This window comes from Saprolegnia parasitica (genome assembly GCF_000151545.1).
Source record: "Saprolegnia parasitica CBS 223.65 unplaced genomic scaffold supercont2.52, whole genome shotgun sequence".
Lineage (NCBI taxonomy): Eukaryota > Oomycota > Saprolegniomycetes > Saprolegniales > Saprolegniaceae > Saprolegnia > Saprolegnia parasitica.
The window spans coordinates 94,265-104,475 of NW_012156446.1; the positions used below are offsets into that span (position 1 = coordinate 94,265).

The window sequence follows — 10,211 nt, forward strand, 5'->3', positions numbered from 1 at the left end:
TCACAGCGACCGCAGCTCGACAGCAGCAGCTTGGCTTGGTGACGCGCTCTCGGAGCGGGCGAAACTCCGTGGCGACAACCGTAGCACTTCACGGCGACCGCAGCTTCGACGGCAGCAGCTTGGGCTTGGTGACGCGCTCTCGGAGCGGGCGAAACCTCGGTGGTGACAGCAGCCACAGCCTCACCTTCCACAGCGACCGCAGCTTCGACAGCAGCAGCCTTGGGCTTGGTGACGCGCTTCTTCGGAGCGGGCGAAACCTCCGTGGCGACAACCGTAGCACCTTCCACGGCGACCGCAGCTTAAACGGCAGCAACCTTGGGCTTGGTGACGCGCTTCTTCGGAGCGGGCGAAACCTCGGTGGTGACAGCAGCCACAGCCTCACCAAAACACAGCGACCGCAGCTTCGACAGCAGCAGCCTTGGGCTTGGTGACGCGCTTCTTCGGAGCGGGCGAAACCTCCGTGGCGACAACCGTAGCACCTTCCACGGCGACCACAGCTTCGACAGCAGCAGCCTTGGGCTTGGTGACGCGCTTCTTGGGGGCAGGGGAGACGACCGCAGTAGCGGCAGACTCGCCATTGACAGCAGGGGCAGCAGTGGCAGCGACCTTGGCCTTGACGATGCGCTTCTTGGGGGCCGGCGACACTTCGGTTGACGCGGCCTCGGCAGCCGGCGACGTCGTGATCTTCTTTTCCTGAACAACGGGCGCTGTGGCAGCAACCGCAGCGGCGGCAACAACGGGCGCCTTCTTCTTGATCGGCTTGTCATCTTCGTCTTCCGAGCTCGAGTAGATGGGCACCGAGGGAAGCACGATTGCCTCCTGCGAGGTCACAACCGGCGTGGGGACGGCTGCCTCAACAGGTGCAGTCGCCTTAACGACCTTTGCTTTGACGACCTTCTCCTTGACGACCTTCTCCTTGATCACCTTCTCCTTGACCACCTTCTCCTTGACCACCTTGTCCTTGATCACCTTTTCTTTAGGAGCAGTTTCCTTAGGAGCAGCCTGCTTCGGGGCGACCACCTTGGGCGCCGTTGCCTTGGCCACCTCCAGCGGGGCGTCCGTTGCGATCTTCTTGGCCTTCTTCGGGGTCTTTTCGGCAGTGGTCTCCGGTGCCGGAGCAGCCTTCGCAGTCTTGGGCGCAACGGGCTTGGGCGCAACGGGCTTGGGCGCAACGGGCTTGGGCGCGACGGCCTTGGGCGCAACGGGCTTGGGCGCGACGGCCTTGGTTGCCTTGGGCTTTTCGGTGGTGTGGGCGGGCGTCACCGTCTTCTTGGCCTTCTTGGCCGGGGGCTGGTTGGCCTCGGCGTCGGGCGCTGCGCGCTTGCGGATGCGGCCCGTCTGCACGTACACGACTTCCATCTCGTTGAAGGCGTCGGCGACCGACATGGCCGGGTCGACGTCGGCCATGGGCGCATCCGTGCGCTGGCCCACCGTGATGCCCGGGATGGCCTTCTGGAGGAAGAGGTCCGCCGAGAGCTCGTCGCGGTCGTGGTAGATGCTAGAGAACTTGGTGCGGATGTCTTTAGCGAGCGTCTTGATGGAGTTCTCGCCATCGACGGCGACCAGGAAGACCTCCTGGTCCGGGCAGGCCACGAGCAGCTTCATTTCGGCCGAGGGTCAGAGTGAGCTAAATTGCACAGGGTGGGCAATCCGCGTTTCTGATTGGTCAAAATGATTGGCCTTTAGGGGCGAGGTACCGCATACAAGCACCAAGTGAAATACATTCGATTCGAACGATTTCCCACGCCCGTTTTCGCGCCCTTAGCTTAGGAGCGGTGAAATATCTACCACACCGGAATTGCACGGCTGAAATCACACAACTTGGTGTGCGACGGTAGACCTGGTATCGGCGCGCGGTGTGATTTATCCCGTCACAAGGATCATACGAGGAGCCTATTTGAGCCCAAGCTCGTTCCAAGCGCTGGTAGAGGAGGCGAGCAGGTACAGACGATGCCTCATACCAGCAGAGCAAGGTACCGAGGCTGGCACCGCCTCTGCTGATTGAGTGGACGCGACGGCAGAGCTTTTCTGGACAAAAGCCGCATATTTTCCTGCATCATCCACGAGAATTCGGTAAGACAGGGTGGTTCGATGCCACTGCACTACCGAGTGGTGTTAAGCGGGACTAGTACATGCACGAACCAGTCGCGCGTCATAATTCAATGCGAGGTTAGTCTTCAAGTCCAAGAGCTGATTGGGTGTCGCCAGTGGCAGTGTCGTCGGACTGCTGCCGCGTCCATGGCGAAATGCGCCTGCAAATATGCGTATTTTGTACAAAGATTTTCCACGGATGGGTACAAGAATATGCGGGTTTTGTCCGAGGCCGTCCGACGGTTGCAGTCGTGTTTTTGGTGGTACCTTGGACAAACTACGCTAATGGAAAAAATCTGCGTATGCGTCTTTTGTCGTAAAATGGCTTTTTGGCAAGATCAACGGCCCTTGGCAAGAGTAGATAACAAATCCCACTAAATTTCGGGATAGATTCTCGAGCAAGTGTCGAGGTACTCATAAGGGTCATGGGCATGATCCTTCTCCTTCTCTGAGAGGTATTGGTTGAGAGCGACGTGTGATTAGCAGCGTGCCATAAAAAGCGCATTGCCGACGGGATCATCCAGCGCATACTTCTCGTCCTCGCATGCGCGACCTCTTGGTGAAGAAAGCGTCCGATGCACGGCGCGCTGGTATTTCCGACTCCAAGAAACACCTTCCAAGTCGACTGCATTGTCGACAAGGAGTCGGCGGTGACGTCACACAATCTCGGAACCTTCCCCGCCATGCCACTCGACGGCCTTGTTGAAGCCGCGCTTACAGGCCAATCTCGCCCTCGTAGCGTTATCGCATTTGAAGGACCACTACGTGATGCAAACGGATGTCGGTTGTTGCGTCAACGTCCCAACGACCCAACAACGGCCGACACGACTTCCGCAGGTCGCGGGCCGCCGTCCCACAGGCCATGCCATGGACACTGACGCCGTCTTGACTACGTTTCGTCAACGGGAGGGACGAGGCACGGTTCGAATCCCAGCGCTCGCATCACGCTGGAGGAATCATCGTTGTCATCGCAGTGCCGTCATCCGAATCCTTGACCTCTCTCTTGTGCGCCGATAAAGGCTCCTCTCGTTGTTGATCTTGTTGAAGGACGTCGATGGCGATTGATAAATCTGCCGCCCGTAGTCCCCAGGGTCCATGAACCCTTCCTTGGTCATAGACCGCCACCGATGATGCAGGACATGCTGCGCTCACAGAGGCACGTCAACGTAGGCCGAGCTTGGGTGCCATCCACATTGGGTGATCGATCGATTCGACAGCAACGAGCGATATACGAGCGCATTACGAAGTCCACCATATTGCATGTAATAACGCAGTTCAACAACGATAGCAACGAGCGAGCACGACGCAACGAACCCGCTTTCATTATTGTCGGTCGACGCCGAGTAGCCACCACAGAGTGTTGCAATCACCAAGCGAAAACGGGGAGAGTGCTGTCCCACTGATCGGATACTTTTACTTGGGATGGCTGACGAAACACGCGCATTTCGTCAGGACCAGCGGAGACGACATCCATCACAAAAAGGCCGCGAGTGTGCCGGGATTGAAGCGGCGGCGGTTGGCTGGTTGACTGTACCCGCTGCGTACCGCGTTCGTCGAGGTGCCAATATTATTGTCGTGTCAACGTGTGACTCACGACGACGGTGCTAGAGGGACGGCCGCCAACGTCGTCTCGTCAACGCATCGAGCTTGTGCTAGAAATACGGGCGCGTCCCTTCCAGAGTGGGTCCATTGAAGCAGTAGGCGTGTCCCATGGCAACCATATCTGTTGCACTCGGCATGCATATATTGCTCCACTTGATGTTTGTATGCGGCGGCCATCGCCGAGGGCGCGCTCAAGCTACCAATATCAAACGCTTTTTTCCGTGCCGCATATTGTTCAACTCGAGCGCGCCTTCCGAAGCGCGATGCATAGTGAGGCCAAGGCAGTACGCTGGCGTAGTAGGTAGAGAGGATCGACGACAGGCGCACAACGGTCAAGGGACGAAGGGTACCGCGCGGCGCCCCGCGATCTTCGGAAAACCTCTAGAATATAGTTTCCACGTGTGTTTGGCTGCGGGTAATACCCGTGAGAATTAATAGTTGGGTTTCCGGGCGTCAACCTGGGTCGCGCAGATCCCAATTCTCAGCAAGAAGGATGCATAGTACCAAGTACTACAGCGCCTCATGGCTGCAGACGGCCGAGAACACGAAGAACCATGTAGGCTCCGTCGGCCATGGCGGCGCTGACCCTGCGATGTAGATGCTCATGGTCTGCTTGGCGATCCTGCACTCGATCGACCACATCCAGGAGCGCTTCGGCGTCTCGAGCGACGTCGTCCAGGACGCCAAGCGCCATCTGCACCAGCTACTGCACTTTGACATTGCGAGCACGTCGCTGCCGTCCATCTCGGAGGCCTGGACGGCGAAGGTCAACTCGTGCGACATTTGGGCCTCGGACGCCGGCGGCTTTATCGCATGGCTCATCGACAGTACGCGGTCTCGCACGAATGCCATGGCTCATGGCGTGGATAGCGATCAAGAGGATCTCGGACTTTGTGCACGTGGCGTACGACCACATCTACTCGTGCGCGCAGGCGATCCCGTATGTGCCCACCGCGTGCGCGCAGCTCGGCAAGATCTACGACTGCTGCATGTCGTCGTCGCCGCCCGACTCGCCGACATCGGCCATGTCCTTTCCATCCGCGACCGACGAGCCGCCCATGACGCCGTACCAAGACACCTGTGCGATGCATGCGTTGGATCGTCTTCTCCTGATATCTGCAATGTAGTTTTGGCCATCGTGCTCGAGTACCGCGAGAAGGATGGCAACCTCATGAGCAAGCGCATGCGCCGCATGATGCACTTCACCGTACACGCGCATCCATGTAGTACGTGTTCTCACGCCTTGTCCTTGCCGCAGATGTCGGCGCGGCCCTTTGAAGCCACCGTGCAGCTGCCGCCGATCCCGCGCCACGAGGTGCTGCCGAGGCTGCCACGCAGCAGCAACTGACGCGACTGCGTGTAGCTGCTCGCGAACTCACACGCCATCTACAACACGGGTCTCACGCCGCAGTCGATCCCGGCCTCGCCCCGGGCGCGCGCGCAGATGACGGCATCGCTCTCGTCCTTCTCGACCGACCTCCTCTACCATGCGCGGGATCAGCTCCGACAAGAGCGCGCAGGTAGTATCACCATGTACTTTTCCGCATCTCACAGACCACTAGCCATGCTGCAAGGCAAGCAGCGCGATGACATCGTCGTGCCCTACTTTAACAACCAAGACTGCGCGCCCGAGATCCAGCTCTCTTGCGGCGGCCACTGCGCCACCAAGGTACATACTATCCAAGAATCCATATCAACAGCGTATCCAAGATGGCCTACTTGGATAGATCCACCAGGGATTGTACCGGACCGTCCGCGCCAACGTTCCGATCCCGACCGAGAAGGCGTTGTACTTTGAAATGAGTATTGTCCAAGCGCCGTCACTCATCACTTCGTGCATTGGCCTCTCGTCGCCAGCGACGCTGCCTCTCAACGCGCTTGTGGGGACCCAGAAACACTCGGTATACCACTGGAAGACTGGCAGCCTCCGCTCACATGAAGACGCTAGATTGGGCTCTTCTCGTCCGGCACGATCCTCGCACCGTCGCTCCAAGTCACACCGATCGAGTCGCTCGTCGCGACCGGCTCGTCGACGATCGGTGTCCTCGTGTACCGGTACCCCGACACGCCAGCCACGCATATCGTGCAGGTACCACGCTTCGTTTCATACCCCAAATGTAAGATGGACATGGTAGGTCCAATTCGGCAAGCTCACGCCGCGCTCGATCGCCGTCTCGGGCATGTGCGAGCTCCGCGTGCCGGCCGAGATCGACTTGTTTCCGACACTGAGCTTGCACTCGACCCAAGTGCCTGTGCTGGGCCGCTTTAGCCCGTGCGACTTTGTGTGTTCGATGGACGGTCTCCAGGCCTTTGACCTCACCGCCGACTACCACACGATTTACGGCCTCGACGGGAGTGTGTGGAGCAGCCAAACCACGAGCAGCAGTGCGACCCTGCCGTCGCCACGGACGATAGCCGACGTTTAAGGACCCACCACCGCCGTCTTCTTGTACCATAGACCATCATCATATACTACTAATAAGACCAAGTCCAAGAAAATGCACCGTTTGGCGCGTCGAGGGCGTGTCTTACAAGCCAAAGAGGCCGCCCATGTTGCCTGCGTACGCCATCGGGCGGATCGGCGGGTGTTCCTATCGAGAACTATGAGACATGTCGATCGACAGACTTGGGACGTACGACGGCCGTAAACTGCGTAAAGCGGGGCTTCAGGTCCTTGTAAAAGTGAATGAACGCGCCCTTGTTGCCCATTTGGTCGCAATAGTTGGGCGCGCTAAAGACCGTAATGCACTTTTCATCGTGCTCGACGAGGTAGCCCTCGTCCTTGACCTCGTGCGACCGCACGAGCAGCTCTATCGACACGTTGAACAACCTCAATAATATCGTCTCTTCTCCACGTACCGAGCCCGTTGTGGGCCAGGAACGCCTTGGTCACGTCCGGGCCAAAGCTGAGGCCAATGCCACGCTTGGACGGCCCGCGGCCTGGGAACGGCTGCGGGTCCGACCACATGAGGTCCGACATGAGCCCCGACTCGGGCGGCTCGCGGTTGCGGTCGATTTTCTCGATGTCGGCGAGCGAGACGCCGTCTTGGTGGAAGAGGCCGCCGTGGACGACAAGGACCTTCGACTCGATGCAGGCCGCGAGCGGCAGCCAGTTGAAGACCTCCGAGAAGAGGTTCATCACGACGTCGTCGTACTTGTGCTTGACTTCGCCCTCAAAGCCGTAAATCTTGTTCATGTTCTTCGACTCGTGGTTGCCGCGGAGGAGGTGGACGTGCGCAGGGAACGCGAGCTTCATGATGAAGAGCGTGAGCACGACTTCGAGGCTGAACGAGCCGCGGTCGACAAAGTCGCCGTTGAAGAGGTACGGGTTCGTCTCGCTCGGGAGCCCGTTCATCTCGAAGATGTTGCACACGTCGTAGAATTGGCCTAAGAAAGATAAGATGCGACGATGTAGAGGCAGCGCGTCTACCGTGCGTGTCGCCGCAGACCGTGATGCGCGCCTGGTCGTGCGATCCGAGCGGGATCCGCAACAGAGATGGCAGCGACATGAAGAGCTCCTTGATCGACAAGAGGACCTGGATGACGTACTTGCGGTGGAGCAGCTTCCCGCGCTTGAAGTGGTCGAGCACCTTGACCATAAAGTCCGCGTCCGGCGTCGCCGGCAAGTGCGGCCCGTCATAGCTCGCATCGACGACTAGCAGGTGACATATGAGCAATGAACGAGATGGACGGTGTACCCATGGCGTTGACGTCAATCGTGTCCGAGAGCGGGCGGTTGCGCTCGGATTGAATGGCCTCGGCGAACGCCGCCTGGCGAATGAGCTGCTCGCAGAGCTTCTGCTTGCTCTTGGCTTCCGCACTCGACGGCTTCATCTTGACGACTGTCCGGTAGTCACGCAGCGCATCCTTGAGATGACCCAGCGGCAAGTTGGCCGACGCCCGGCGGTAGTACGCTACGACATGCATGGAATCGTCATGAACCTGCGTCCTCGACGCCATTCGAGCGCACCTTTGATGTACGTCGGGTCGATCTTGATGGCCTCGGAGGCGTCGGCGAGCGCGAGGCCGTAGCTCTCCATCTTGATGTGCGCGGCCGCGCGGTTCGAGTAGTAGATGGCGGTCGGCGTGATGCCAATGGCCGTCGTGTAGAGCTCGACCGCCAGCGACAGCTTGTGCTCCTTGAGCGCCTCGTTGCCTTGGTTCTTGAAGCCCTCGGCGCGGTCCTTCGACTCGCTCGACACTTGGTGGGCGGCGCCGATGGCCACTGCGGTCGGATGCGTGGTCGCCATCTCTCGTTGTGGCCGACGGCTGCAACCTGGCAGCGCATCCGGATCCGGATACGCAGAACGATCCTGGATCGCGCGTCCAGCCAGGTCCGCGCCATCATCGGCGACCGTTCATGATCGTTGCCTCGTCATGTGCATCATGGTACCCGCGCTGCTGCTCGCTGCCTACGGGTACTAGTAGTATGCTAGTAGAAGAGGGCGCTGCGGGTTGTTGCTTTTGAACTTCAAGAAATGGGGCGCACGTTCTATCATCCAAATGCGATGGCATGTCTCTTCCTTCGCGCAGCGACGGCGAGGTGCCGAGGACCGCTGCGGCGCCGCTTTGCCGCCATGGGCGCCTGCGCCCTTTGAGGCCGCTAGTCCAGCGTGGGATCGGCGGGCGATAATCCACCCATGCGCTGCTGGCGAGCCGCTGGTGTATCTTGGTCGGCCGCGTGTGATTGGCTTGTTACATCGCGTGTATCAACCCGCTCCAGTTTGCACTTTGGACGTGGTCGGATGACGCACCGCCGGCGCCAGCGCCAGCTCGAGAAGCGGACGTACGCCGAGACGCGCGCGCGCGCGAGCTTGCAGCTGCTCGCCAAAGGCTCTCTCTGGCAGGCTGTGAGCGCCAAGCAGAACGTTTGCCTCGCCAAGACGACGGCCGAGTGGAAGGCCGCGCGCGCCGTCACCAAGATCCATGCGCGCCTCCCGCAGGCGATCAAGATGCTCTTCCAGGCCGCCGAGTCGACGGTAGCCTTCCAGGCGTGGGCGCGTGCGGTCTTTCCCGACACGTACCTCGACGCTGCGATCGTCGAGCACCTCTACGACGAGACCGAATTGCCGTTTGAGAAGCGCGCGACGACCAAGTGGTTTGCGACGGCATCCGCCTTCGCGGCCACGACTACTACGTTATCGAGTGGATCGGCGTCGAGTCGGACGCCCACGGCCGCTTCGTAGCCTGCTACCTCTTCCAGGAGTCCTTGGCCGACATGGCCGAGATTGGCCGCGACGTTGGCTGCGACCGCGCCCACATTGACGCGCTCATCGTCAAGCTCGAGCGCGCCGACGACCAGTCGCTCTTGTGTTCACTGGCCTTTCAAATGGTGCCGTCGGCGACGACAGGCCTCCCCTTTGCTCGCCCATCGGCCGTCGACATGGCATATCGACTCGCCAGGGGCATCCGCAACGCCCTCGAGGGCCACGGACTCCAAGCCAACCCGGTCTCATCGCCCGTCGTGCGCGCGAATCAGTGCTTTGAGTGCGCCAAGACCTTCCACCTCTTCAAGCGCCGCGTGCAGTGCCGGTACTGCCACCACCGGCTCTGCGCAGGGTGCCACAGCCGCCACATGTGCCCGAGTGCCACGCTCGACAGCCTCTGCGACGACGACGAGGCCGACGACGAGGCCGAAGCCGAACTCATTGCGTGGATGCGGTTCATGGCCGCCGACGACAACCGCCTCGACGCTGCGTCAACGATTGCCAGCGACGCGATCGATCAGCGGAAGGACGATGACGCGTCGTCGTCACTGCAGCTCTCTTCGATTGCGTCCCCCATGTCGTATGCGACCATGTCCGAGTCTGCCATCGATGGTCTCTTGACGCTCGACGACTCGCAGAGCGGCCAGTCGTTTGTCAATGCGTCGTCGTTCGGGCCGAGTCTCGATGCCAGTGTCTTCGAGTCCAATGTTGCGATGAAGAACTTTGCTTTGACGATCCCAGAGCAGCATCCCACTACGACGACGTTCGAAGGGCCGAGCCTCGTGGCCGTCGGCTCCGCGTGGGCCCTCCAGATCGACGTCGAGGATGCTGTCGTCCTGGCGCTCGCCGACCTCCGCGCGTCGATCGGCCACGCGCATTTCCTCGTCGTGAGCTACTCGAGCAACTGGTCGCCGGAAGACATCCAAATGCTTTTGGCGAATCACGCGCCAGACGTGCCGTACATTGGCGGCACGATCGCGCGGGGCATCTGCGACGACGAGGCGTGGATCGCCAAGCACAAGCACAGCAACGAAGGACTGATTGCGCTCTGGGGCGTCCACGACCCACTTGGAACGTACGTCGTCGGGCACACCGAGTACGACCAGCTCTCGGCGCGGCGCGAGGTCCACCGCGCGATGGCCACGTCGTACCTGTCGACGGGGGCGACGCCGGTACACCTCGGTTTTACATTGGTTTGAGTTTTAAATGCCAGTGGTAGGACTTTGGTATGCTCTTTGCGAGTCCACTGTTTATTGAAGACGCGCTCGACGGCGCACGGAGCGGCGCGCGCCACTGCCCGCTCGTCGGCGG

The 10,211-nt window shown here is 60.2% G+C and overlaps 4 protein-coding genes across 4 annotated transcripts; 2 read left to right on the top strand and 2 right to left on the bottom strand.

The window, feature by feature from the left end:
* Positions 1-378: 378 nt before the first annotated feature.
* SPRG_10134 (hypothetical protein) lies at positions 379-1,611 on the bottom strand (the record flags this gene model as incomplete). Its single annotated transcript, XM_012349281.1, has 2 exons — positions 880-1,611; positions 379-852 (listed from the first exon to the last, which is right to left on the bottom strand). The coding sequence occupies exons 1-2, from the start codon at positions 1,603-1,605 to the stop codon at positions 379-381; spliced, it is 1,200 nt and encodes a 399-aa protein (XP_012204671.1). The 5' UTR covers positions 1,606-1,611.
* Positions 1,612-4,175: 2,564 nt separating this feature from the next.
* Positions 4,176-6,197, top strand: SPRG_10135 (hypothetical protein). The gene is made up of 10 exons (XM_012349282.1): positions 4,176-4,249; positions 4,292-4,520; positions 4,564-4,773; positions 4,821-4,900; positions 4,952-5,008; positions 5,057-5,213; positions 5,256-5,362; positions 5,421-5,594; positions 5,642-5,782; positions 5,829-6,197. Exons 1-10 carry the CDS (start codon positions 4,187-4,189, stop codon positions 6,117-6,119), a joined length of 1,509 nt encoding a protein of 502 aa, XP_012204672.1. The 5' UTR covers positions 4,176-4,186; the 3' UTR covers positions 6,120-6,197.
* SPRG_10136 (hypothetical protein) lies at positions 6,140-7,950 on the bottom strand. Its single transcript, XM_012349283.1, has 6 exons — positions 7,664-7,950; positions 7,392-7,607; positions 7,124-7,348; positions 6,553-7,080; positions 6,331-6,503; positions 6,140-6,284 (listed from the first exon to the last, which is right to left on the bottom strand). Exons 1-6 carry the CDS (start codon positions 7,941-7,943, stop codon positions 6,222-6,224), a joined length of 1,485 nt encoding a protein of 494 aa, XP_012204673.1. The 5' UTR covers positions 7,944-7,950; the 3' UTR covers positions 6,140-6,221.
* A 488-nt stretch (positions 7,951-8,438) lies between these two features.
* On the top strand, positions 8,439-10,099 carry SPRG_10137 (hypothetical protein; the record flags this gene model as incomplete). Its single annotated transcript, XM_012349284.1, has 2 exons — positions 8,439-8,838; positions 8,880-10,099. 2 exons carry the CDS (start codon positions 8,439-8,441, stop codon positions 10,097-10,099), a joined length of 1,620 nt encoding a protein of 539 aa, XP_012204674.1.
* Positions 10,100-10,211: the final 112 nt, after the last annotated feature.

Bases quoted from the DNA above. Each gene is read 5' to 3' on its own strand.
- SPRG_10135 (XM_012349282.1), top strand. From the start codon at position 4,187: ATGCATAGTACCAAGTACTACAGCGCCTCATGGCTGCAGACGGCCGAG. The intron at 4,774-4,820 runs GTGCGATGCATG...TCTGCAATGTAG, and splicing joins GACGCCGTACCAAGACACCT to TTTTGGCCATCGTGCTCGAG. The intron at 4,901-4,951 runs GTACACGCGCAT...TCCTTGCCGCAG, and splicing joins GCCGCATGATGCACTTCACC to ATGTCGGCGCGGCCCTTTGA.
- SPRG_10136 (XM_012349283.1), bottom strand. From the start codon at position 7,943: ATGGCGACCACGCATCCGACCGCAGTGGCCATCGGCGCCGCCCACCAA. The intron at 7,608-7,663 runs GTGCGCTCGAAT...TGCATGTCGTAG, and splicing joins CGACCCGACGTACATCAAAG to CGTACTACCGCCGGGCGTCG. The intron at 7,349-7,391 runs GTACACCGTCCA...GTCACCTGCTAG, and splicing joins GATTGACGTCAACGCCATGG to TCGTCGATGCGAGCTATGAC.